This window comes from Mandrillus leucophaeus, unplaced genomic scaffold, assembly GCF_000951045.1.
Source record: "Mandrillus leucophaeus isolate KB7577 unplaced genomic scaffold, Mleu.le_1.0 Scaffold50, whole genome shotgun sequence".
In the NCBI taxonomy this organism is placed as follows: Eukaryota; Metazoa; Chordata; class Mammalia; order Primates; family Cercopithecidae; genus Mandrillus; species Mandrillus leucophaeus.
This window is the reverse complement of record NW_012105365.1, coordinates 669,044-696,264: the sequence shown is the minus strand read 5'-3', so window position 1 is coordinate 696,264 and position 27,221 is coordinate 669,044. Positions and strand designations below refer to the sequence as shown.

The window sequence follows — 27,221 nt, the reverse complement described above, 5'->3', positions numbered from 1 at the left end:
AGCTTTGTGTGTGTGAGAGAGGGAGTGCAAGAAAGAAAAGACAAAGATAGACACTAGGCAAATGAACTGAGCGACTGACTTCGCTTCTGTTGATATGCTTGTAGAGCAGCAAGTAGGTTGAAGTGCAACTAAATACATAAACACACATACACACACACACACGCCATAAACATGCTACCCCTCTCCCTCTGTGAGAGCCATAGCACAGTGATTTTTAAACTTTAGGATGCATAAATATTAAATGGACAATTTGGTCGAAATACAGAATATAAGCTTCATGAGAATAAGAGTTTTTTGTCTGTGTTTCCTCTGTTTTATCTCCAGTGCCTTGTGATTGGCATGTAGTAGATGTTAAATAAATATGTGTTGGGTGATTTGTGGGTTCCATCCTTATAAACGTATATTTGGTAGCTTTGGAATAGGACTCCATGAATCTGCATTGATATCAGGCACACCAGTTGACTTTGATGTAGTTGGTTGGTGGGCCACACTTTGAGAAGCACTGCATGCTGGGCTTGGGGCTGTGGCTGTTGTGAATGGTCTACTTCTCCACAAAGGGAGCTGGGTTCTAATTTGCTTAAGAATATGCTGCAGAACTACTTTGTTTTGTGGAGGAGTCTGACAATACTTTTCTTCTTGACTACAGTCTTACAAAGTTGAGTGTCTTCTGTGCCTTTGGGTGCTGGGACTTGTAGCCATGCCAAAGGAGACATTTTCTGACTTTAAACTTATCTGTAAAGGATACAGATGTGTAAATCTTATGTGTAAAAGCATACAACAATAGCTATTCACATACATTCATTTAAAGAGATGTTGATTTAAATCTATTCAGACAGCAAGATCAGGCACAGTGGCTCATGCCTATAATCCCAGCACTTTAGGAGGCCAAGGTGGAAGAATCACTTGAGCCCAGGCATTCGAGACCAGCCTAAACAACATAGCAAAGCCTCATCTCTACATATAATTAAAAACAAGCAAAAACATTAGCCAGGGGTGGTGGCAGGTGCCTGTGGTCCCAGCTGCTCGGGAGGATCACTTGAGCCTGGGCGATTGAGGCTGCAATGAGCTGTGATTACACTTTGCACTCCAGCCTGGGCAATAGAGCGAGACCCTGCCTCTAAATAAATAAGTAAATAAATAAATAAATAAATAACACATACGTAAATACAAACCTAGTCAAACAGTAATAACTAACATGATATGAATGGTTATTCTTAACCAGAAAACATAAGGGGCTTGGTGCAAAACCACTCATCTTTTTTTTTTTTTAATCACATACTTTGTAGTGTTCTTGTTAACTATACATGTAACCCATGTGTGATAAAGTATAAAATAGTTAAAATGAAGCAAACTGCCTAATGGCTTTTAAACCTAGTTTTTATGGCCAGACCAAGGTTAAAAAATAAAAAACCTGTTATCAGGTCTTGCAGAAACCCTTAGTCCCTAAATTGTCTCTTCCTCCCGAAGATAGTACCTGGATTATAATCAACACCATTCCCACCCTTGTTGCTAAGTAAGTTTCCTTTCTCCAGAAGTTACTAGCAAGATGTTTGCATTTGAGAAGAACCACATGTCTAGCATTTATGTAGTACCTGCATTTGTTTGGATCCTTCCCATCACAAATAGCACCAAGATTAACTAGAGCATGGAACAGCAGAAGAGGGTCATTTACAGGTTGTACTAGCAGTAAATGGAGACAGATTGAGAATGTTTTGCACTGAGTACATTTTAATGCAGGAAAGTAACTATTTAGAAAAGAAACATTTAACATGTTGGATTAATATGTGATACGAGAACAAGTTACAGGCTGATACAGAGTCTGCAGTGTACCAGGATAGAAAAAGAGATCCTTAATATACATATTTCCACCAGTACCCAAGTGAGGAGGGATTAGAAGTGAAGAATATTTTTGCAGTTATAATGATTCATTATTGTATTGTAGTTCCATATTGTGTAATTAAACACCTGTATGCTTTTTATTTGACAGTGTTGTTTCAGTTCTTTAGCAAATTCACTTCTAATAAAAAACTTTTCCAGGTATCTCCTTTTTAGTATAAAAGCAATATATCTTTATCACAAACAATTCAAATGATACAGAAAGATACATGTAGGATATTAAATTGTTTCTGTATCTCTCTTCTCAGCTATAATTATAATTTGATGAATAGATTCTTCCTTTTTAAAAATGCAGTCGATTGGTGGTGATTTGGTAGCAGATTAACTGGTTTGAATATTAATGGTGGTAAAAATAACAATGCATTTGTGAAAAAATGTAAATGCTTTGAACCAGGTATATTCTACTAGGTTGGACCATATACAGTTGCTGTGTTAGTAGGTAAAAAATGTCAAATATTGGCAGTTACATGTGGTCAATCTATAGTATTAGAGAACTGTGTTCTTTATAGTGATTTAGTAACCAGTTGATGTGGGCATGTGAGGCTGCAACGTGGAAATAGCCCGTATCTCACCGCACTTTGCCAGTAGTCAGGTGATGGATAAATAGGTATTGATGCTAAGGGAGAAATGGTTGAGGCTGTAATTTCCAGTGTCACATTTCAGTTCTATGATGTTGGGGAAATTAGAGAGAAGCAGGAGCAGGAGAAATATGTAGTGGGATTGAACTTTTGCCCATCTCCAAACTGGAAAACTATAAGAAGCAAGTGAAAACAGTATACCTTTTCATAGATATAAAACAACTTACATGGTATTTTAAAAGTATTCCTAACCTGTTGTATTACCTTTCCAATTTTGGATGACATCTGGTGAGCAAAAAACATGTCTCTAAATCCTGAATGTGATTTTAGCTAAATTAAGATTGCACGACACCACATTTATTTTAACCTTATGTTTAGACTTGGCTATGACCTCTTTCCTCCATAACCCACAGTTGACTCTTTGTACACGTGTGTGTATAAAGAATAAAAAGCAAATATGGGGTCAAACATTTAATTCTATTGCTTAGCCTGATTCCTTCATTTTTTCATTTATTAGTTTATGGTTCTATGTGTGGAGTGTTTATTGTATTAGATATCACTAAGGAGGAGGTCCAGATTGATCACAACCACAGTGTTTATCATTGCTCTCCCAGTGTTTAGACCAAGCAAGCAGCATGCATTATAGAACCATGAACGCGCTAACCTGGAGCTGCGCATCAGTGCTCAGCGTAAGCACACGTTCTTTCTCTGCTAGACTGTGTCCTCATTACAGGCAGTTAAACAAGCAATCTTGTCTCTTTTGTGCATGCATTTTTTTAGTCCACCCTTTATATTTCCCCTCAGAATATTTTAGCTATGAAAATATTCAGACTCCACTGGCAAGTAAGGGAGATGGAACTTAGTAGTTAAAAGTAGTTTTACTATTTGTAGTAAAAGTGAATTTCAGCAGCCTTAGATCTGTCAAGCTGTGGGCTTGAAGAAAAAGTTGATGTTTGTTGTGGTTGTGGCTTGAGATATAGTTGGCTCCTTAGGTTTCATGGGTAGTCATTCTGGAAAAGTCAGGCCGCAATCCCTCTACTCCTCTCTGCTGAGAAAGAACACAAAAGATGAAAGGAGCCTGTGAATGTCTTTTTTTCCCCAGAGGCTAAAGGCGAAGTGATAGAGGATGGGCTGTGTGTCTTTGTAGTCTCTTTTTTCCTACTAGGACATCAAATAATGACCTAGAAAATTTTCTCAAATATTAAAGGTTTTTTTCCCCTTTATTAACATTTGTTTTTTGTTTTTGTTTTTTTTTTAATAAACAAACAAACAAACAAAAAACACCACTACAGTGGGTATCTGATAAAATGAACTTATTCTGATTTTCTGTATTATTTCAAAATTTATTTTAATCATGATGGGACTAGAGTTTAGATGAAATTCATTTCTTCCAAGTTGGAGTGAAAAATGAAGATGTTTATTCTCAAAGTGGGATGCCAAGCTTTGAATATGGTTGCTGAATATGAATCTGAATCCTTCTGCCAACCCAAGGGAAGGCTCTCCCTGCATCCCTCTATTCTACTGGGACTTTGTCAGAGCACAGCTACCTCTATGAGCAAATGTTTTTCTGTTTTTGTATGGTTTTGACACCACAGTTCCCAAACTATTGTTATAATTTTCACCCTTTACTCTAATTACAAGTCTTTTGCATCATGTGCAATTTTACCTTTTCAAATCTCACTGGTGAAATAAATTTAAAACATTGCAGTATGTTTACCTACAATTTATGACGAAACCAAGAGTGCTTGAATTACTAATGCTAATGTTACAGGATTTTTATAGGTAAACAATGACAGAATAACATGTCCTGTGTTTATGATATTATTAGGATTACAAGGAGTATGATTTTGACAGTGTTTGTCTTGATGAGGGAGACACATTGGCTCTAGAACTTGTAGGTGTTAATCTCTGGACTGACTTGGCAGCTAGGAGACTCCCTTGCCTTGCTAACAGCAGGAACTGTAGTATCTGGCACCTCGCTGGGACCAGTGGCTGCTGCCTTTGGCAGCCTCAAAGTTAGTCATGTCTGTCACCTACTGTGATGTTGGTACATATCGTAGGCTGTTTTCTGTCCATTAATGCCATTTTTCTGCCATCAGCTTTGAAATTAGTGACTCTGTCCTTTTCCCAGTATGAATTCATTATGTTAATCTCAAAGCAAGAGGGTTTGTTTCAAATTCAGATATTGATATTTATTTAACTGACAGTGTGTTTCGAAAGTTTATATAAATATATTCTGAAATCTAAAATCTGTCATAATTATTGAGATTTATTAGGATGTAATGTGGAGGCTTTGAGGTTTCATGTAAGTGGTCAAAAATATAATATGAAAAATGACATGATACTTTTCTATAATATTTAGCCACTTTCAGGAAAAAACATTTTCTTCCCAAGAGGAATGTTGGCAGGAATTTGATTTTACTGAAATTGTGGGACAAACACAGTAGGAAATAATGGGTGTGAAGATACTACTTTGAGAAACGAGAAACAATTTAGGTGTAAGTGGTAAGAGAAGAAAGACAATAATTGGGGGAAAACGTTGAAAAAAGTCCTGTGTCAAAGTGTCCTCTGGGTATGAGATTCTCACTGAAGTGAAAGCTTTAATACCTTTATGGAGTTGTTGCCAATAAGGATGGCTCATCTCTGAATTTGACAACCTGGGGTATTAACTAGAAAAATGGAATTGGATGAGATTGCAAATAATGTTCAATAATATGTTTCCAAAACTCGCTTCACAGAGCCATTGCCCTTCTTACAACATGATATTCAGGGGCCCTTAATTCATTTGATCTGAAAAGTTCCTGTGCAGGCTAGGTGTTATGTACCATACTTTGCCATCATTTAAAAATACCCTGCTGTGGTTTGAAATAATGATCTTGGAGGATGTGTGCACCTCAGAAGACTGGTGCTGAAGCAAGTATTCCTTTTAAAATGAGCCTATGTGATCCCCAGATTAATATGTGAAAGCTAGCTACCAAATAAAGTTTTAATTGCCTAAAGCTACTGGCTAGTTGAATAATTAAAGGAAGGAAGAAAGTAAATTATTAGAATTAACAATACTAAACTCTATGGTAAATCTGCACTCCTTCCTCAATGCAAGCCTCCTTTCCATAGTGATTGTTTCTTCAAAGTTAATGTGCTATGATTTTACTGTGTTATTGTAATTACTTTTTCACTTGAGTGCTGGTTTATAAAACTCAGATAAAATAAGCCTGTAGATATTTTTACAATAAGGTTTTTAGTGTGCAAAACTAAGTTTCCCTTGACAGATATGTGTAGGGCAGAAGAGAAGACCTCTCTACCATAGTTAGCATCTACTTCTCTTGCCTGGGAATATATGTTGATGCTCCAGATTCAGTTCCAGAGGGAACATACTTCTTATTGCCTTCCACACTGATTGGTTATCAGACTGAATGACCTTCTTTTGACCAATATGTGTTTATATAAGTTTATATTGGGATTAAGGATTTAGTATATTGTTGTGAAACAGGTTTGCTTGGGGAAGACGATGGGAATTCATAGCAATAACAATAATTCTGATAACACGAGCTCACATTCGTGGAGGTAATACTCGAACTTAATGTACTACTAAGTCCTAAGTACTTTATTTCTGCCTTCTCTGATGACTGTCTAGTGTAGACTCATTTGCATGGTATTTGTATATCTAAAATGTTATTTTATTTGAGTGAAATATTAAATAATTGAAATTTATTTTAATATGTTAAAATATGGGTAAATCTCTTAATTTTATTTTTTTAACAGACTTTACATTTTAGAGCAGTTTTAGGTTCATAGCAAAGTTGATTGGAAAGTACAGAGAGTTTCCACATATTTTCCATCCTCCACATATACACAGCCTCCCCAGCTATCAGAATCCCCAGCCAGAGTGATACATTTGTTGCAGTTAATGAACTTATAATATTAACACATCATTACCCAGATTTCATTGTTTACATGATAGTTCACTCTTGGTGTTGTAAATCTCTCTTTAAAGATATGGTCTTGCTGTATTATTATTTGCCAAGGGATCAAGAACCTGCTGAGGGCCACCAGTGTCAGCAACTAGATTCTGAATAAATATTTGATTACTAAAGGAATTACTACAAGTTATTGATAGAATATAGGCAGAATATTTTTTGTTTTTTTTCTCTTCAGATTTTATAGATTCTTAAACAAAAACCAAAATGAAGACATAGTGTTTTTAATGTAATGGTAAAGAGGCAACTTCTGTGTTTTGAGTACTCTACTTGAATTGTCATTGCTGTAGAGAGAAATAATTTTGATTATTTTTGTTTTTACTCAGGTATGAAGAATTTATTCTTAAATTAATACTCATGCTTATGAGTGTATAAATGCTCATATATTGGCCGGGCGCGGTGGCTCAAGCCTGTAATCCCTGCACTTTGGGAGGCCGAGACGGGCGGATCACGAGGTCAGCAGATCGAGACCATCCTGGCTAACATGGTGAAACCCCGTCTCTACTAAAAAATACAAAAAAAAACTAGCCGGGCGCGGTGGCGGGCGCCTGTAGTCCCGGCTACTCGGGAGGCTGAGGCAGGAGAATGGCGTGAACCCAGGAGGCGGAGCTTGCAGTGAGCTGAGATCCGGCCACTGCACTCCAGCCTGGGCGACAGAGCGAGACTCCGTCTCAAAAAAAAAAAAAAAAAAAAAAATGCTCATATATTATTTTAATAAAGGTTTCAGTTACTTAATCGGATGGGCTACTTGCAGTGTACAATTTTTTTGACGTCTTTTCCCTGCCTTTCACAGTTCTTTTATTCTTACATGGAGTTAGAAAGATGTAAGACTAAATTCACCACCTAAGTTTAATAAATAATGTTTTGTAAATATATTTATGTCATTTGACCCTATAATTCTATTTTTCACAATTTATTATAAGGAGATAATCCAAAAGGAAGAAAACAAAGTGCCCAGTGATATCTTCTGTGGTATTATTTATAAACATAAATCTTTATCTAAGATTTCTTTGAGATGAGCAGTGTTGCAAAGAATCTGATTATGGGGATGTGGTATGTCTCATTGCTTTTTTTTTTTTTTTTGAGACAGAGTCTCGCTATGTTGCCAGGGTGGAGTGCGGTGGTGCGATCTCAGCTCACTGCAACCTCCACCTCCCAGGTTCAGTTGATTCTCCTGCCTCAGCCTTCCGAGTAGCTGGGATTACAGGCACGCGCCACCATGCTCGGCTAATTTTTGTATTTTTAGTAGAGACGGAGTTTCACTATGTTGGCCAGGATAGTCTCAATCTCTTGACCTTGTGATCTGCCTGCCTAGGCCTCCCAAAGTACTGGGATTACAGGCATGAGCCACTGTGCTCCTTTCAAAGGAAAGGAGACTTGCATTGAGGAAGGAGTGCAGTTTAAGAGGTAAAGCCAGCTATTCCTTGCCAATGTCTTGAAATTGCTAGCATTAGCTGCTGGTCTTCTCTGGGTTTTTAGAGGAGTAGATACCCGGAGGCCCTATATGGAAACTGAGTTTTATCAGCCTGAGGTTTGGGCCTAGTGCTAGTCTCAGAGTCAAAGGAAGATTGGTCAAACTTGAGGAAGAGATGCTAGGTGGCAGCAGGCTCTTCTTATTCAGAATAGCCACCCCAACCCCTGAGGACCCCAGATGCATGACATTCAGTAAATTTGTTGAGTTCTTACTATGCTTTAGACCTTGATCCAGGAGCAGAAATATATCAATGGGAGGGGAAAAAAAAGATTCCTATTCCTATGAGAGAAGGGGTTTGGAGGACAGTTAATGATGGTTTTCTGATCTTGAATCTTCCCACTCATACTCCTCCAAAAGTCATAAATCGAATAAGGAGAACAAATAAAAACAGACCACTCATACCTTCAAGAGCATTAGGAGACAGCAACAAGCCTGTGATAGCAAAGAATGACACAGGGGAAGTTGACAGGTTTAAGAAGCTGTGAAAAACAGTACAGGGGTGTGGAGTGTGGAGGACTTAATCAAATCACAAGCAAAATTATTCCAGAAAGAGCTGGAATGCTGGGTAGTTCATTCACAGCACTGGATGCAGGAAAGGAGGCTGAAAGTGCCTGGAATTGGCAGCTGTTGGAAAGCATTACTTCTAGGGGAGAGTCATATATATAGAGAAAGGGTGGTTCCCCTTAAGACAGGATAGTGAAAGTAAACAAGGAAAGAAAAGGGAGAAATTAAGGATCCTGTGGAAATGAAAAAGAAACAAGACAACCCAAACCTTTTTTCTTTCGCTTCCCAGTGCCAGCTGTAAAAACTACATAGAAGAAGACAAAGGTGACAGAAAATAAGACTCTCAGATTAGGAACCAGTCCATTAAATAAATAGGAATAGAATAAAGTATCCCACCTGTACCCAAAACCACTCTCAAAAATTGAAAATAGCAATTAGTGCATTTAAGTTGCAAAAACTCTTGCAAAAAGTCAACCATAAAATTAAAACTGTGCATAACACTGAAATATGAATTGGATATTTGAATTCATGCTTTTTGGTATATGAAACAAACAAACAAGCCTACCTTTAGTTGGAAGTACAAAAGCTAAGTAGAGAAATGGACAAAAAATAAAATGAAATAAAATTAGAGTTAATTGAACTTCTGGCAAGTATAGAAGAAAAGGAAAAATCAAATCAGAAGTGAAGACTAAATTGCAAGATACCTAAAGGAAAAACAGATTCAAATGGCAAGTGGTAACCCAACATATTAATATTTACATTAAATGTAAATGGTCTAAACATCAAAATGAAAAGTCAGAGATTGGCAAAATGTATTTAAAAATATGACCAAACCGTATACTATCTACAAGAAACTTCAACTGTGTGATATCAGTAGGACTGAAAAGAAAAGGATGGGAAAAGATACACCAGGTAAATGCTAAATCAAGAGAATGGTGGATGGCTATACAAAGAGAATTTCAGAGCAAAGCAATTTACTAGGAGTAAAGAGGACATTACGTACTGATAAAATGATCAATTTGCAAAGAAGACATAGCAATCCTAAACATGTATTCAGTAAACAACGGAACTTCATAATACAAAAAGCAAAACCAGGCAGAACTCATATGACTAATTGACAGATCCACCATTACAGTTGAGGATGCCAGTATGCCTCTCTCAGTAGTTCATAGAACCACTATTCAGAAAATTAGTCAGGGTATATTAATAGAAGAACTCAATGATACTATTAAATAATAGGATCAAATTGACATTTATAGAACTCCCCACCCAACATCAGCAGAATATAGGTTCCATACCTATGGAATGTATACCACGATAAACCATATTTTGGATAATAAACTATACAAATTTAAAGAATTGAAACCATACCAAGTATTTTCCCTGACCATAATGAAACCTAAGAGAGATTAGTAACAGATGACAGGTAAAATAATTGAAGGAAGTTTTATCTAAATGAAAACCTTGTTTTTCTGGCCAGGCACTGTATTATACACCTGTAATCCCAGATTGTTAGGAGGCTGAAGAACGAGGATCACTTGAATCCAGGGGTTTGAGACCAGCCTGGGCAACATAGTGAGACCCCATCTCAAAGAAAGTCTTGTTTTTCTACCCTTCATTTTGAATTGTTATTTACTTGGAACATGTGAAAATAGATATCTCTCATCTGATAGTGTGCCAAAATTATAATGATACATATTAGTTGATTGTTATGCATGATAAATTGTTTCTCTGTCCATTTTATTTTACAGCTTCTCTGTTGAAAGGACTAAAACATGCTAACATAGTGCTACTTCATGACATCATCCATACCAAGGAGACGCTGACACTTGTGTTTGAATATGTGGTAAGTAAAATAAGACTTTTAAATTTAGATATTTAAAATATGAATGAAATTCGTGTGGTCTTATAGAGTTTTGTTTTTAGATTGCTGTACTGAAGTTAATATTTTATCTGAATACATGAGAATTGTAATTTTGTATAAAATAATGGCCCTATAAGAGATTATTGAATGATATGTATCTTAAAAGAAAAACTCAGAAAAATGTTAACTAGAATTTTTATCAGATATGTTTTCTGTTTATAACCTATTTGTTACTAGGATACATTGTAGTTTTTAGGTTTATTACGTAGGATTCAACAGCCTGATGGTGATCGTTATCAAAGAAAGCTCATAGGCAATGAGAATAGTTTTTTGTTTTTGGACTTGTAACTTGGTTTCTCAAAAGCATGCTTATTAAGATCTGTATGTGTACGTGTGTGTGTGTGTGTGTGTGTGTGTGTTTAAGAAAGCCTGATACTTACAATTTAGACTTCAAAGTTTTCCCCCGCAGTTGGTATTTCAGCTATTAATTAAAACTTCCAGTTGCATCCACACAATGTAATGATCTTATTGTGTGAGACTATTACTGCTAGAAGACTTGGACTTGAACTCATAATTAATCCTTCTCCATTTCTTTTAAAAAAACATATGGTATTTGTGTAGCACTACTTCAGCATTTAACTGTGGAATCGTGAAATGTAACCATGATAATTAACATCCCAATTTTCACAGATGGATCTAAGAACATGTAATTTATAGGACACAAATGACATCGGTGCAGACATTTATTTAGAAGAAGAGCTGTTGGTATTGTCAGTGTATTAGGACCCCATTTTGTAATTACCACACCACTTTTTAAAAAATTTGAAGTACTTTCCATTTTTCCTTAAAAAAAAAAAGAATGAATATTTGCAACATTTTTATTTTGCTAATGTCTGCCTGTGTCTGTTTGCCATTTGAAAATTGTTGTCTTATGAAGAAGCCATTTATCTTGTCTATTTACATGTAAATGATAGATACATTTGAATAATATGGTAATGTGACTGCAAGGACAGCTAGAGCTGAGCAGTTGCATATATTATGTGGTACCAAGAATGGATGCAGATTCACACATCAATGCAAACATAATTTCTTTTGTTTAATCCATGATTTTGGAGTTAATAATGTATTCCAGCTGATTTAGACTTGGAACTTTTGATTCGTACTTTTGAGAATGTCTAGTTTACATATTTCAGTTAAATCTAGATTTTCCTTACAATGCTTGACTTTTGCAATGTTCTGTAGAAAAGAGATTTCAAAAATGTACTTATTCTGTCCCTCAAATTAGATAATTAAATTAAAAGGAAGGAAAGTAGCTTGTGTACCAAAATCAGTAAGATTGGTAAAGAAACTAATAAAAATAATGTGAAAATATGTCCTCTAAATCTTAAAAAATAATGAAATATATTTATGGGGCTAAAATGTACATATTGGATCAAGTGTCATTTGATGAATTTGCATTTGTGTTGTTGCCAAATAAAAGGAAGTAAATTCACTGCCCTGCATTATTTACTGATTAAGACTGACTTTTAAACATAATCACTTTTCTTTGTGTGAGTGAAATTTTCCCTAGTCCCAGTTGTTATGGAGACATCCCATGTCCTTTTAAAAGCAACCACTTAATAATATGGGCACATGCAGTATCTACAGTAACATTTTGTTCCCAACTTCTCCATGGAGTTCGGACATCATATAGATTACTCCTGTCTCTTTTAGAGAATGAGGCCAGCATGGGTCATTTTTGGCTTATGATTGCCCTGCCTCTGCTTCTGCTGTCCTCTCTACCTGTCTTGCCTTACTTTTACACTGTTTCTTTGCCTTTCTCCTTTCTGCCTTTCTTTTTCTATCTTTTCCTATTCTCATCATTTTGTTTTTTGCTGCTATATGTGAAGTTTGTTTTGTTTTTGTGCATTTTTAGTAAAAGATGTTTAGTTGAATTCCTGAAATCAGCCTTTGGTGAAAAGAACAGCTTCAGCTTGTAGAAATTTCTTAGGGTAGTCTTCTCATTTAGGGTGGGAAGCTGTAGATTTCTCAGCAGAATTAGTCTATTTGGCAATTGCCCAGTTGAAAAATCACTTCCCTGAATATTACCTAAAGTTTTTATTTCCTTAACACAAGTTTCCTATTGCTTGTTCTTTGTAAATATTTGGATATCTTAAGAAAAATTAAGGTTCTTATATACCTTAATGGATTGTTTTAATCAGATTGCTTTCCTCACAGTATCTAGCAGAAAGAAACTCTACTCTTCTTTCATGTTTTGAAGCAGTGGGAAGGCAATAATAATTTTTAAACATTAAGTGCCTCGGAAATTAGAGCACATATTAGTGAGCGGCGTAAGGTAGGAAACAGGAGAGCACCGTGGGCTTGGGATGAATGAGTGAGGGCCATAGAAAGAGAGGTGAAAGAATGCTTAAGATAAATATGGTCACAATAATAAAACCCAACAGCTGAAATTTACAGAGTTTTATGCTGAGCACTGTGCGGAGGGCTTTACATTCATTGTCACTTTGGTGTTCTCAGCAGCCTCATGGAACTGTAAATATCACCATTTTGCAAAGGAGAAACCTAAAGGTTAGGGAGATAAAGCAGTTATTTCCAAGTTATTGTAGTTTGTAAGATAGACCCAGGCCCATCCTAACTGGACTGTTATAGCTCCTGTTTATTTTTATAAATTTTAGTTAGCCTAGGTCTTTGGTCAGAAGAGGAAAAGGAAACTTTCTTCTTTCTTTCCATAACCTTCCTTTATTCTACACTTAATATCCTGAGTGCAGATAAGTCCTAAAAACAGTGAAACTGCTTTATAGTTTGAATAAGTTTTGTAGACTGGCCAAAATCCTGTCCATTTAAACTTTTACTTCAATTACAAAATGTGTTTTTAGTTTCCATAAAGCAAACTTGTAAGTCATAGTATTGCCGCATAATATGCCGCTAGGGTCTTCTGAAATGTGCGCGCACACACACAACTTTGTTAGCAAGTTCTAAACTCAGTATCAAACAATTTAATTTAAAATTTCTAAAACTTAATGATAACATTGCTGTATTTCAGAATTATTAATATCAAAGCAATTTTCTAAACAATGTTGATTTTGTAGTTCCGTGTAATTCATTGTACCCTTTTTTGAGGGACGTACCAGTGTAAGTTAAACAGTAGGAAAAACTAATACCCCATGCCCTTTAAAACCCTGGATATGAAGGGAAAGTAAAATAATTTAATATTTATTAGGTACTATTGTATTTTTCCTTTTGATTTCACAATTAAGTTTTCAAGGGCTTTTTGAGATACCTATGTCATTCAAGTTTTACCAAATGAAGGGTTCTTATTTATGATAATGTATATATACTACAAATTTTTTTTTTTGCCTTTAAAGGAGAACTGTAAGCCTAGTTGCTTTATATTATTGCTATGAATGACATTTTAGGTTTTATAAAAGCCTTCTGAGGGCTAGAATAATGAAATAAGTGGTAAAAATTTAGTGATGTGAAAGAATACTCAAGGAAATGACTTTGAAGGTCATTATTAAAGTGGTTTAGTGGCTAATAGGATATTGTTGGTGTAGGCTTTCTTTTGAGTAACAGGAAAAGCTTTACAGACCTAAAGTGTTCTGTAATTTAGATTCTTACACAGTTACAAAGTCTGTAGATACTACGATCTGGAAGCCGCAAGGTTGGGAACCCCTTAGGAAATGTGCTCCTTAAGTCGCTCATGTTGCCATTGGGTAACATGTAGGCCCCTCTGATGCATGGTTTTGAGTACAGTTATTTCCAAGGTCTTGTAAGTTTGTAAGCTATACCTAGGAAGTTGGGTCTAATATGTCAAATATGAAGGAACACCTTAAACCAAGGAGTGGCTCAGTTAGCTTGAAAAGGAATCTCGTTCACAGTGGTCTAAAATATTATTATAGCTGTCTTTTTTCCCTATACAGGTTTAAGACTTGGAAGAGAAAGATAGAAAATGTAGTTCAGAATCATTGACTCCAGAATATATTTAGTTGTGAAAGTTCTAACAAATTTTTCTTCTACTTAAACAGAAAGTTAAGCAATTTAGTTTTTATTTTCTTTGCCAAAGACAAATAAGTGCCACATTATCCTATTTAACACCATGCTGAGAAATTTAAAACAGATCCCATGAGTGAAAATGAGAATGATAGTAGTAAACATGATTATGTAAATATATTGCCATTAAGCTAATAACTATTCTATTTTAAATTACATAAGAGCAAAGCATGTGTAGCAGCATTTTTCATTACATATTTAATAATTACGTACAAGTAGAAATCAAAATAGAATTATTATTACCAGGGAATAAGGAGGAGGGGAAAATAGGGAGTTGTTCAATGGGTGTAAAGTTTCAGGTTTTTCTTTTTTTTTTTTTTTGGATACAAGATGGATGATAAAAATTCCAGTCATAATTTCCAGAGAGCTACCACACACCATAGTGCGTATGGTTTAACAATATGATATTATGCACTTACAATTTTGGTAGGAGAGTAAATTTTTATGTTAAGTATTCTTACCATCAGAAATATAAAAGCAAGGTTGGACACAGTGGCTCAAGCCTGTGATCCCAGCACTTTGGAAGGTGGAGGTGGGAGGATTGCTTGAGGCCAGGAATTTGAGACCAGCCTGGGACAACATAATGAGACCTTGTCTCTACATAAAATTAAAAAAAAAAAAAAAATTAGCCAGGCTGGTGGCATGTGCCTACAGTCCTAGCTGCTCTGGAGGCTGAGGTGGAAGGATGCTTGAATCCAAGAGTGCAAGACTGTAATGAGCTATAATTGTACCACTAGACTTGACTCTGGATGACAGAGCAAGACCTTGTCCCTAAAAAACAAACTCTGTCTCTCTCTCTCTCTCTATATATATATATGCATGCACCCATAATACCATCACCACAATCAAGGCAGTTAAGGTAATAAACATGTCCGTTACTCCACAAGTTTCCTTGTGTCATTTTGCCTTTATACACACACACACACACACACACACACACACACACACACACACAAATGAAGTAATGGATATATTTATTAACTTGACTGCCTTTATTGTGGTGATGGTATTATAGGTACATGCATGTGTCCAAACTCCTCAGATTGTATACATTAAGTATGTACAGTCATTTGCATATCAGTCATACCTCAATAAAACTGTGAAACAAAAAAAGCAACAAACTCAAAGCTAATCATGATATTGTTAGGGATAATCATTTTTTTCCTATTGTGCTATAAACTAGTGAAATAGCCTAGTGTATAACATTATATAAAACAAAAATCTTGTATTTCACATGGAAACAAAGCTGTATCGATAGAAATCATAAAGCCCATAAAACGTTTTTATAGTGTTGTACATTCTACAAGCACTCTCATAGATGTTACTTTATTAGATGCTACCCTCAGCCCTTTGAGTTATAGGTAGCATGTTATGTTTATGCAGTATTTTATTGAAGAAAAATAATGCTTAGAGAATTTAAAGCAGATTCACTGAAATTATTTAGCCAAGTTAAAATGGTAAAGATATGACTTTAGCTCAAGTCTTCTGTGCCTAAAGATGCCAGTTACTCCATTTTACCCTGCAACTTACCTGTGTTAACTGCCTTCCTAGAGTTTTATATGATGGTCTAAGGTATGTATGATGTTAGAAGATGGGACAGGAAGCTGAAAATTACATTCTGTCTTTTCAACTTGCTACACAATTTGCTTAATTATTTGGTTTCTCTGCCTTATACATTTTGATGTTTAAATCTGTGAAGAATGCTGTGATTTGCATGATTTTATGCCACATCTGTTCTTGAAAAACTGTAGCTCTCTATCAATATTTTGCTTTCCAGATTAAACAGTCCTTGAGCAATTGAACATTTTTCTGCTTTCCTCTGAGATAGATGTATGTGCATATGTATGCACACATGCAACTTTAGTTGAGGGTCATCAGGGAGGGCTTGCTGAGAAGTGTTTAGGTAAAAATCTGAAGGAGATGAAAGAGGGAGATGCACATATTTTTAGAGGAAGAACATTCTGGGCAGAAAGCTTGTCTGAGGAACAGCAGGGCTGTGGCTTGAAGGGAGCTAGCAAGGATGACAATAGGAAGAGACAAGGTTTGAGATGCAGTGGCATTCAGATTGTGTTGGCCTTGAAAGGTTTGGCTGTATTGAGTTTGGCTTTGACTCAGAATGAGATGGGAAGCCTCCAAAGGGTATTGAGCAGAGAAATTATTTGATCTGGCTTATTTTTATTGGATCTCTCTGGCTGCTTTCTTAAGAATGGACCAAGGATGGGCACGTTCTGAATCAGAGAGACCAGTCAGGAGGCTGTTGCAATAAGATCTAAGCATGGGATGAGATCTGCAGAAGAGGTGGAGAGAAATGGTTGGTTTCTGGATATACATAGTGTGGCTGACACACCTGTTGGGAAGACTTTAAAAGTGGGCAGGAACAACATGAGACTGGATAGCCAGACCAGAGCCAAAATCATGCCATGGCACTGTCCTCTAAGCACCCTGCTGCTACCATGAGTGTTGGCGCCAGACATTGTCTCTTGCTTTGCTGGCCTTGCTGTCTTTGCAATGTTGTCAGAATGGCAACATTCCACATTATCATTGCTTCTTTGGACTGTTAGCTCATAATGATAAGCCAGGATTGATTGTGTTTGTTGCCTGAGATGAAGTTTCAAGCCCGTGTTTTGACTGCACAGGATTATAAGAAAGTGAGTATCTAGCATTTTTGCTATTCTAATGGCAGGTGGGTCCTGTTTCCTGTCAAGATTCATAAAGTACCATTGACTGCAGAAAGAAAATGTGATACGTATACTATGGAATATGTATCATATACTGCATGAAATACTATGCAGTCATAACAAAGAAAGAGATCATGTCCTTTGCAGGAACATGGATGGAGCTGAAGGCCTTTATCCTTAGCAAACTAACACAGGAATAGAAAACCAAATACTCCATGTTCTGACCTATAAGTGAGAGCTAAATGATGAGAACACATGGACACCTAGAGGGGAACAACACACACTGGGGTGTGCCAGAGGGTGGAGGCTGGGAGAAGCGAAAGGATGAGGAAAAATAACTAATGGATAAAATAACTAACACCTAGGTGATGAAATAATTTGTATAGTAAACCCCCATTACACAAGCTTACCTGTATAAACAAGCTTGCTTATGTACCCCAAGCTTAAAATAAAAGTATTAAAAAAATTCATAAAATCAGAATTTTTCCTAACTTAGGGAATACATTCAGATACAGGGCATGCTTCCCTTTTTCCCTGCTCTTCACCCATGCCCTAAGGAGAAAAAGACACCTCATAAATGTCTGTTAGATTTATTATCTAGTCCCAGATAAGGTAAATCTAGAATGTGAAAAGAATTGGCAGGTGGCATAGTCATGGAACCATTATTTATAATCTTTGGGAAATCATCACGAATGCAGATGGGTGAAACTCATGCTGGTTTTTAAAGGATGATAGGAAACAAATCTGAATCTATAGAAATATAAGCTTAATATAGAACACTGGTGAAATTTAAAATAAATTTTTAGACATTAGGGTCTAATAATCTTCCTTCTCTTTGTTATTTGCTGATTTCAGCAAACTACTGACAGGGACTTTTATGAGATATTTAAAACAAGAATAGAAATGAAATCTGGTTAGAAGATCAGTATTTTTTTTTTTCAGTTTTATCTCTGGTTGAACCACTTTATCTAAAGCCTATTGATCAATGAATTGACATCATCATGGAGAAAAGTCTGTCGGGGTGTGCTGGAGGGCATTGTCCTTGTCCTTGTTCTGTTTGATATTTTTATTAATGACTCGGATAATGGTGGTGATATGCTGGACCTATTTGTGTGTGTGTCATAGCTGGGAAGTATAATTAACACTTAGGGTGATGGAATCAAGGGTCAAAAAAGAATCTAATAAAATGATGAGCCTAACCTACAAGCTGAATTATCATGGGGATAAGTAAAACAGTATATCTGGTTTTAAAAAAAGAAAGCATCCCAACCTAATACAGAAAAATGGGGTGGAGGAAAGGTCACTTAAAAAACAATTCATGTAAAAAAAGCCTAGTGATTTCTTTGGTGTATGGGAGTATGCACAGAGGAGCTCTAATAAGATACCAAAATTGTTCAGGAGAATTAAAGACATACCAAGAGAGGAGAGAAAAAGGTAGTGTATATATTCTAGATGGGGTAAGGAAGTCAAGTGTGAGAATTTTGAGAAGGCTGGCTTTGGCTTAATTCTTAGAAGAATGCTCACTTACGTGTTTTCTGTAAATTATGTTCAGTTCTTTGAAATGTAATGAGCACCTTATTGCTAAAAGCATTCAAATAGAGGATGACTAGATTCACATCAGGAATACTGTAGAAAGGATTTCTAAACTGTATTACGTGCATGACATTGAGATATGTAATTTAGATTATGTGCTCCCAACTGATACCATGACGTAGATGTAAGGTCCCTCCATTTTGCAGATGAGGAAATTTAGGCTAAGATGCCAGATACTTCATGCGTGTCCTCTCCAGTGGCTACATCATATCATCTCCTGAGTTGAGTGTGAGTCCAGGTAACTACAAGTTTCCATAGCAAATGATTGCCCAAGGTTTTACAATTGGTATATAAGTGTGTCCCATTTGACATAATTTTGGGGAACAGAAACACAGCTCATTATGGTCATTCACTGAATAATTTATGTATTCATTCATTTTTTTTCCCTCCAACATATACGGACTGTCTTCTCTGTGCCAGGGAGTATCATTAAGTTCTAGAGATGTAAATATATAGCCCTTGTTTTTAAAGAGATTGAAGTCATATGGAGAACTATGATCTTAGACGAGGTAAACCTCCATAAGCCATTTGAGGTATAAATTGCTGTCACAGATCTATACGTGTCATGGTACTAGAACATATTTGTGTTTTAGTATAAGCAATAGGAAAACTAGATTCGTCTCATAGGCTTTTCTTTATGGAAGGATCTTTGTTTCATATATGGAGAACTAGTTATGCTGTATAATACTGTGATTCTATATTCTGAAGGGAAGGTTGTCAGAACCAAGTACAGAATGTGAACAGATGTAAACACTGTGGATGACTGAGTGTGCAGGCAGTGTAAGATGGAGGAATTTTGAACCATAAGGAGAAATTAAAGAAATGAAAAGGAAGCAAACTAGCTTTCAATCAGTGCTCTCTTATGAACTTCTCATTTTCTGTAATTGGTAGGACAAAGTCAATTAACTTCTTTTCTGTCCTTTTCCTTAATGGCTTTTTCTCATCTAATAATAAGGAATGATGGTTACTTTTAGTCACTTTTAACGGTCCACAATCATGTTGGGTGTTGAGATTTCAATTTTTTTTTTCTTGTTTACATCATGTCTGTCATCTCTATATTTTAGTTTTATTTTATGTGATTGCTGTCCTTATTAGATACTTATAATCATGACTTGGTATTTAATTCATATGGTCGAAGATAGAAGTGTTTCTGATTTCCAACTGTTGCTATGGTAAATGCCTGCCTGTCCACAAAAACACACAATTCTGAGTACATTCCACTATAGATCAAACTATTTTAATGAGAATACAGTATGCATCTGATTTTTGTAAAATTTTAATTCTTGTTCCTCAGTTTATCTTAGAATATCACCACTTAAACTATGATATTTAATGGTGGAGAAATGACAGATAAGTTAAAACAGTAATAAAAAGATAATTTCTTTGGAAAGAAAAGTATATATTTCTCATGTTAATGTTTTTTTTTTTTTTTAAATTTCTCACCGGAATTATGGCCATATGTCTTAAGAAAACAATACTCCTGGAAAACTGCATGATTCAGGGGGTGGGTGGAAGCAGGAGACCAATACATTAAATGCAATAAGACTGACAATAATTACCAGCTTGGAGAGATTAGAGAAAGCTCCAGCTAAGGTACAAAAGTTGCGGCCCGATGTAAGTACCCAAGATCAGGATGAAGATGGTCAATAATTCCAGTTAGCTTCACATTAAGTTTGAATAGGTCATTAAGTAACTGAAGAAAAAGTCACTAGCAAATTCAGTTTTAAGTGTGAAGGTATGCATTATTATATATCATACAAAATTGGGGGCTATAACTTCACCAATTTTTAAAGTAAGTTAGTAAATGCCTGTCATGATAATGACCACTTCTTGCATTCTGTTTAGTTATTTTTAATTTTACTTTTTCTTGCATTTTATGAATACTTAGTTAATATCACATAATGGTTTGGTTTAATGTGTATTCTATACTTTGGTAAAGGAATATTAGACCACTCTATAAATTATTCATTTTTGTTGATGTGATTTTTGCTTTTATGCAAGTTATATGTGCATTTAGATTAAGTCAGTCAGTTTCAGGTTTCTTATGAAAAACAGCAGTTTTCACCTTTAACTTTCCACTTTTTCAGCTGATTCTTTCAGATTTCTCTTTAAATATCTAATAAAACTCATTTATTTTCACTTATTGATTATTCATCTTTGGCATAATCTACAGATTCCTACAATGCAAAGTGAGAATTTAGTTTTTTTCTCATTCTTCCACTTCAGAACAAACGTACTCATCTTTTCCTGCTGCCCTCCTAGTCTCCCATCCTCCCAGTATAGTCATAATTTTAATTAGCTCAGAATTCAGAATTTGATATTTATATTAGCATGTTAATATAAATCTTTGTAGCCAAGACACATAGTGTACTGTGACTACTTTTTCCTCTCTGTTTCCCTGGAATTAATATTAATTTTCTGTTTTTCATTTCTGTTATTAATTCAGGGCCTCCCAGAGCCTCTGCCTGGTGCATCTTTCCTGATTTCCTGGCATGCCCTTCCCCTCTTCCCTGAGCTGGAGCTCTTGTTTCTTCATCTTATGTGGTTTTGTCTTGAGGAAGACAATTTCTAATAGCTTCCTGGGAAAGGGTGTGTGCAAGATTTTTGTTGTGGTTGAGGCATTGTATTTTTGAAAATATCTTTATTCAGTACTCATGCTTGATTGACATTTTGGCTAGATGTAGAATTCTTGCTTGGAAATAATTCCATTCGAATTTCAGTAAGATCACTCCATTTTTCAGTTCCGTTGTTTCTGTTAAGCTATTTCTCTTTATTTCTGGTGTCCTGACATTTTATGATAAAGTGGAAAAGAAACCAAGGTACAGCTTTTTTATATTCATTGGGTGCACTTTTTCAATCTGTCCTTTCCTCCTTTCTTTTCGCGCGTGTGTGTCTGTGTGTGTAATGCGGTAGTTTTATTATGATACAATTCATGTAACAAAGTTTGCTTTTTAAAAGTATGCAATTCAGCGGTTTTGAGCCTATTCACAACGTTGTGGAACCATCACTACAACCTAATTTTACAATTCATTACCCTAAAAAGAATCCCATATCCATTAGCATTCACTTTGAATTCACCACTAACCCCCCACTCCTGAACCACCGATCTACCGTATGTCTCAACAGATTTGACTGACATCTCATATAAATGGAATCATAATAATATGTGACCCTTTGTCATTGTCTTCTTTCACTTAGCATAATGTTTTTGAAGTTCATCCATGTTGTAGCTTTTCTCAGTACTTTATACTTTCTTGAGACTGAGTAATATTCCATAGCTTGGATACACCACATTTTATTTATTTATTCATCAATTCATCAAGAAACATGGGGAGTTTCTTTTCGCCTTTTGGCTGTTGTGAGTAGTGCTGCTGTGAACATTTGTGTACATGTATTTGTTTATCTTCTTTCAATTCTTTTGTGCATATACTGAGGAGTGGTATTGCTGGTCATCTTGTAACTCTATCTTTCACCTTTTGAGGGACTGCCAAACTATTTTCCAAAGTGGATGCACCATTTTACAATCCAACCAGCAGTGTATAGGAGTGCCAATTTTATTCACACTTGGCAACACTTGTTGTTTTCTGCCTTTTTAAAATTATATTGGATGTTTAGTTGTATCTGATAGTGATTTTGACTTGTGTTTTCCTGACTTACAATGTTGAACATCTTTAATGTGTTTACTTGTATTCAAGAACTTAAATTATTTTGATACTTTTTCCTTCCTTTATTTTCTCTTTTCTTTATTTTCAGATATTTTATTATTTGAATGTTGAACCTCCTGGATTGTTCTTCTAATTTTCTTGTCTTTTCTCTCCCGTTTTCTAATTCGTTTTTCTTTAGCTCAATATTAAAGATCAAATTTCCTCAACTTTGTGTTTCACATATTCTATTGAAATTTTTAAATTTAAATTTTATTATTATTTCTAAGGTAACTTTGCTCTGAATATTTCATTTGTAATATATTATTTCTTGTTTCAAGGTTGCAATATCTTTTGTTACTAATATTTTCTCACTGAAAATATTAATAATAGCCTTTGTGAAGTTTTCTAATAGTTAAACTATGTTTCCACTACGTTGTTATTTTTTTCTTTTAGTTTGTTTTGGGCTCTCTCTTCAATATTTGAGGCTTTGGTCAGATAGCTGGTACAGAAGCAATATGATTGGGAATTGCAGGTGTGTGGGTATCTGGGTCATCATGAATTTCACTGTAGGTACTGACTAAGTCATTTTGTTGAGAAACCCTCAATACCAGTATCCATCTTTCCTGTGGTGCTATAAGATTCCCAGTGAAAATTCTTCCAAACTTTGCCTGGCTGCCAATCTTGTGGAAACTGAGTGGGGTTCAGGCCCTCACCTAATCCCCCGCTTTAGGATGGTGTCACTGTCCCTAACTGGTTGGATTTTCTAGTTTGGACACCCTCTGTTTTTCTTTCTCTGGGTTTAAGAGGGGCAGTTATCTGTATAAGCAGAGAGGGGAAACAAATCTAAATTAAATAGCTACTAAAAAGATTTTCAACCAATATTCCATGTTTTCGACTTCCATATGTAGACTTTCTACTCATGCCCACTTCCTGGTGCCACGAATTTCTGAGCCTTTTGGTTGTTCTCCACATAAGCAGTGCTGCTTCTAGGCATTCCTCACTGCCAGTTTAGTATTCCATTTGGTTGATTGGGTGTATTTTGTATGCAAAACTTGCTACCATCTGTTTTGGAGCTTCAAAATTTGGTGAGTGGGAATTCAGGAGAGTACAAGGTGGATCAATATGTTCTATTTGTCATCTTTACTTTGGAATATCATCCATTCTTAATAAGTTTAAATATGAATAAATGTTAAAGCATGCCATTGTGTAAACCAATGTATAATTAGATAACTTTTTCACATCAATTGTTGTGAAGTATATAAGTTTTTCTCTTTATCAATTGTCAGAGTTTATCAAATATGACAAGGCCAGTGGGAGTGAAGGTATTTTAATTAATTGTTATTAGATTATTGTCCATTCAAGAACATTTTAGGCACAAGAGCAGTGTCTGAAGTTTGAGTGGGATTTTATTAGAATGTGCTATCTTAATAGAAAATAATTATGATTGTCAATCGGTTGGTTAATTGTTGGTTTGTTTTTTGTTATAATTTGTTATGATTTTCAGATGTTGACACATGTATAGATATACATTCATATATTTGACAGTATTTTAAAGTCAATGAGAACATTTTTACAGTCTGTGTATAAAGGAATATACAGGGGTGAAAGGTTCTGATTTTAAAATTTAATTATTCAGAATATATAGACTGAATTTTTCAGTTTCATTATGTTTTGATTGCTGTGTATTATTAAAGATGAGATGGAGTCTTGCTTGGTCGCCCAGGCTGGAGTGCAGTGGCACAGTCTTGGCTCACTGCAACTTCCGCCTCCCGGGTTCAAGCGATTCTCCTGCCTCAGCCTCCAGAGTAGCTGGGATTACAGGGGTCTGCCACCATGCCTGGCTAATTTTTGTATTTTTAGGAGAGACGGGGTTTCACCATGTTGGTCAGGCCGGTTTCAAACTGCTAACCTCGTGATCCATCCACCTCAGCCTCCCAAAGTGCTGGGATTACAGGCATGAGCCACTGCGCCCGGTCTAAAGATATCATTTTTAGTAAATGAACTTCAGTGTTCTGAGTTAACATTCAACTTCTAGTGAGTAATTTACTCCTTTCTCACTGGTATATTCAAGCCTGGTTATAAATCCCCAACAGATGCTTATATCTCATTTCTATTTCATAAATTGGAAACTGAGAAACTAATTTGTGGTGGCAGCTATTTGCTAAGTAAGAATTTTCCATCTTTGGGGTTTTTCCTTTCTTCTCAAATATGTGATCTTGGTTTTAAAGCTTTGGATCTCAATTATTAGTTTTTCTTTCAGCCCTTGTTACAGACATTTGGAAGAATGAATTGATTGATTTTTCTCCCCCTTCTATTTTATTACCCTTTTTACTTGGAGAAGGAAGTTAGAACCAGTCAGGAAAGACAAATGTTGAGTATTCTAGCTAGAATCTTAGGAAATATGTGAGGAAATCTGTCTAAATCCAACAAGAAGATAAAAAGTCAACAATGCTATGGCCAAGCAATATGGGGAGAATATGATTAGTAATATAATATTTATTCGAGAGAAAGAAAGGACCAGGGATCTTTAAAAGAAATCAGTTTTAGGCTGACTAAAAATACATTGAACTGAGTGGTATATTGTAAAGGGTTCAAAGGGCAACATGATCATTCTTGTTTGTCATCATGACACCTGTGTAAGATGAATGAGCAGCCAGTCTCTGTGAGAGCAGGGACTAATTTCTCATGTTACCAACTGCAGTGGGCACCCTATAAATCTTTGCCAACTTGATATGGTTATTTTCATAGAATGGATGCGTGGGACACATTGTGTGGGTGTGTGTGGATGTGTGCCTGTATGCGCGTGTGTGTGTGTGTGTGTGTGTGAGAGAGAGAGAGAGAGAGAGAGAGAGAGAGACTTGAGAGTTATTTTTCAAGGTTTTCATTAAAACTCTCTTATGGAGTATATCAGATACAGAGATATAGTGGTTGGTTTCTCCTTCAAAGGAGGACTTACTACAGGAAATAATATCAGCTGAATGCCTCCATTTGTCAGCTCCTCCAGCATCTGTTTCAGCTGCAGAAACCCATTCCGAATGAGGTCACGCCTTTCCTCAGGCTTCTTATATCTGGTGACTGTAAAACATGAAGGTATAAAGGTCTAGCCATTTCTGCACAACACAGGGCAACCCTGGTGCTAGGTTGGCCACAGATTTATTTGTCAGCATAATAGTTTGACTTCCTTTGTCCAGTCTTGCTCTCTTTTCCTACATTTCAGCTAGTAAATATAATGTATTTCTTTTACCTAACAAACATACTGTACATCAGCCTTCATCTGGAAGATCCATCCTGTGTCCAAGACTTAAAAAGATTAATTTATAAATGTAGTTAACCCTTCAGTTTAACATGGATTTGTTATCTTTTAGAGAAGCCACTGACACAATATGGGTTTTGATTTAAGTATCCAAGTATATGAGACATTATACCAGAAAATCAGACTTTCAGAGTCCAGAGGGAAAAAGTTAATGTAGTATAGCAAGAATTTCTAGAAAAGTTAACTTTAGATGGAAGTAATTTTAAAAAAAGAGAGAAGTAATTGAGTGAGTTGGTAAAATTGTAACTTTTTTTTTAAGGCTACTAAATCCTTGACAAAGGGTTCTGTTAAAATTCAATAAAAATTTATATATATTTGTGTATGTATTTAAAGTTCTTACTGTATTGACAGTGAAGAAAAAAATGAGTAGGATTTGCCTAATGTAGAAGACCATATTGCTATTTCCAAATATTTGTATGTCAGTCTTTGTAAAAAGAATATGTCTGTCTTCCCTATTGAAGTTAGGCATGGCCAGGTGACTTGCTTTGGCCAATGAATTGAACAAAAGTTACTTGTTATTGCAGCATGACTTGGCTTATCTTGACTAAAGTATCCCAAATTACTTACTATCCAACCACCCCAGAGAGAGCCAATGCTACCATGTATTATTCTTGAAGACTTCTTATATGATTTAAACTCACATGTATGTTATATGTATATGTGTATGTTTATATGTATACCGACCATATACAACACTGTTTTTTTTTAACCTTTTATACCCATTCTAGTTAGTGTTGTCATCATTCCATATCATTAAATGCAGTTATGTATTGCTTATTCACATTTAAAAATTTACACACTCTTTGTATCATTAACAAAAAAAATCCATGCTCATCTTTGATGTCATTTAAAATTCTGGATAGTGGGGAGAGGCCAAGATGGCCTACTAGAAGCTGCAGTGATTATGGTTTTTCTCCCATGAGAGAAAAACCATAATAAGTGTGTGAATCCTTCCCTGGCAGCCACAGTATCCAGATTCCCTCATCAAAATTGACGAGAAAGTTTGTCAAAGATCAGATGGTTGTAGATGTGTGGTGTTGTTTCTGAGGCCTCTATTCTGTTCCTAATGTAAATGAAGAGTTGATGGGTGCAGCAAACCAACATGACACATGTATACCTATGTAACAAACCTGCACGTTGTGCACATGTACCCTAGAACTTAAAGTATAATAATAAAAAATAAATAAGTCACTGCTATTGTAAAAAAAAAAAAATTGACTAGAAGGTGGGCGTTACCCATCGAGAGAAGGAAGAGCAGTGTGGTGTGGTGGCCCACCTGAAAGCAACACGGGGAAGAGGAGCCCCCACTCCCCAGCGAAGGGAGACTGTGAGTGGCGCACTACCCAGCTGGGGAAACTGTGCTTTTTCCACAGAACTGTGCAACCCACCAATTGGAAGATCCCGCTTGTGAACCCATGCCACCAGGGCCTAGCGTCCCAACTCTAGAACAAGCAGATTCTTATAGCCTCTCACACTCCCATGGGGAGGCGCAACCAGCATTGGCTGCAGCTGCCTGCTGTCTAAGCCATTTGAGCTCCTTGGGGGAGGGGCAGCAGCCAGCGCTGGGACTCACAACTGCCAAACATGCTAAGCACCCTGGCCAGGGAAGGGCGGCTCTCCTTTCTATAGCTCCAGGCTGCAGTTTTCCCC

The 27,221-nt window shown here is 36.0% G+C and overlaps 1 protein-coding gene across 4 annotated transcripts in view; it reads left to right on the top strand.

The window, feature by feature from the left end:
• The window catches only part of CDK14 (cyclin-dependent kinase 14), a 603,701-nt gene that overhangs the window by 246,984 nt on the left and 329,496 nt on the right, over window positions 1-27,221 (top strand). For all 4 annotated transcript variants that reach the window (XM_011996009.1, XM_011996010.1, XM_011996011.1 and 1 more), the window contains one exon: window positions 10,181-10,275. In XM_011996009.1, the coding sequence (XP_011851399.1) occupies window positions 10,181-10,275 (95 nt within the window). The remainder of the gene's footprint in view (window positions 1-10,180; window positions 10,276-27,221) is intronic.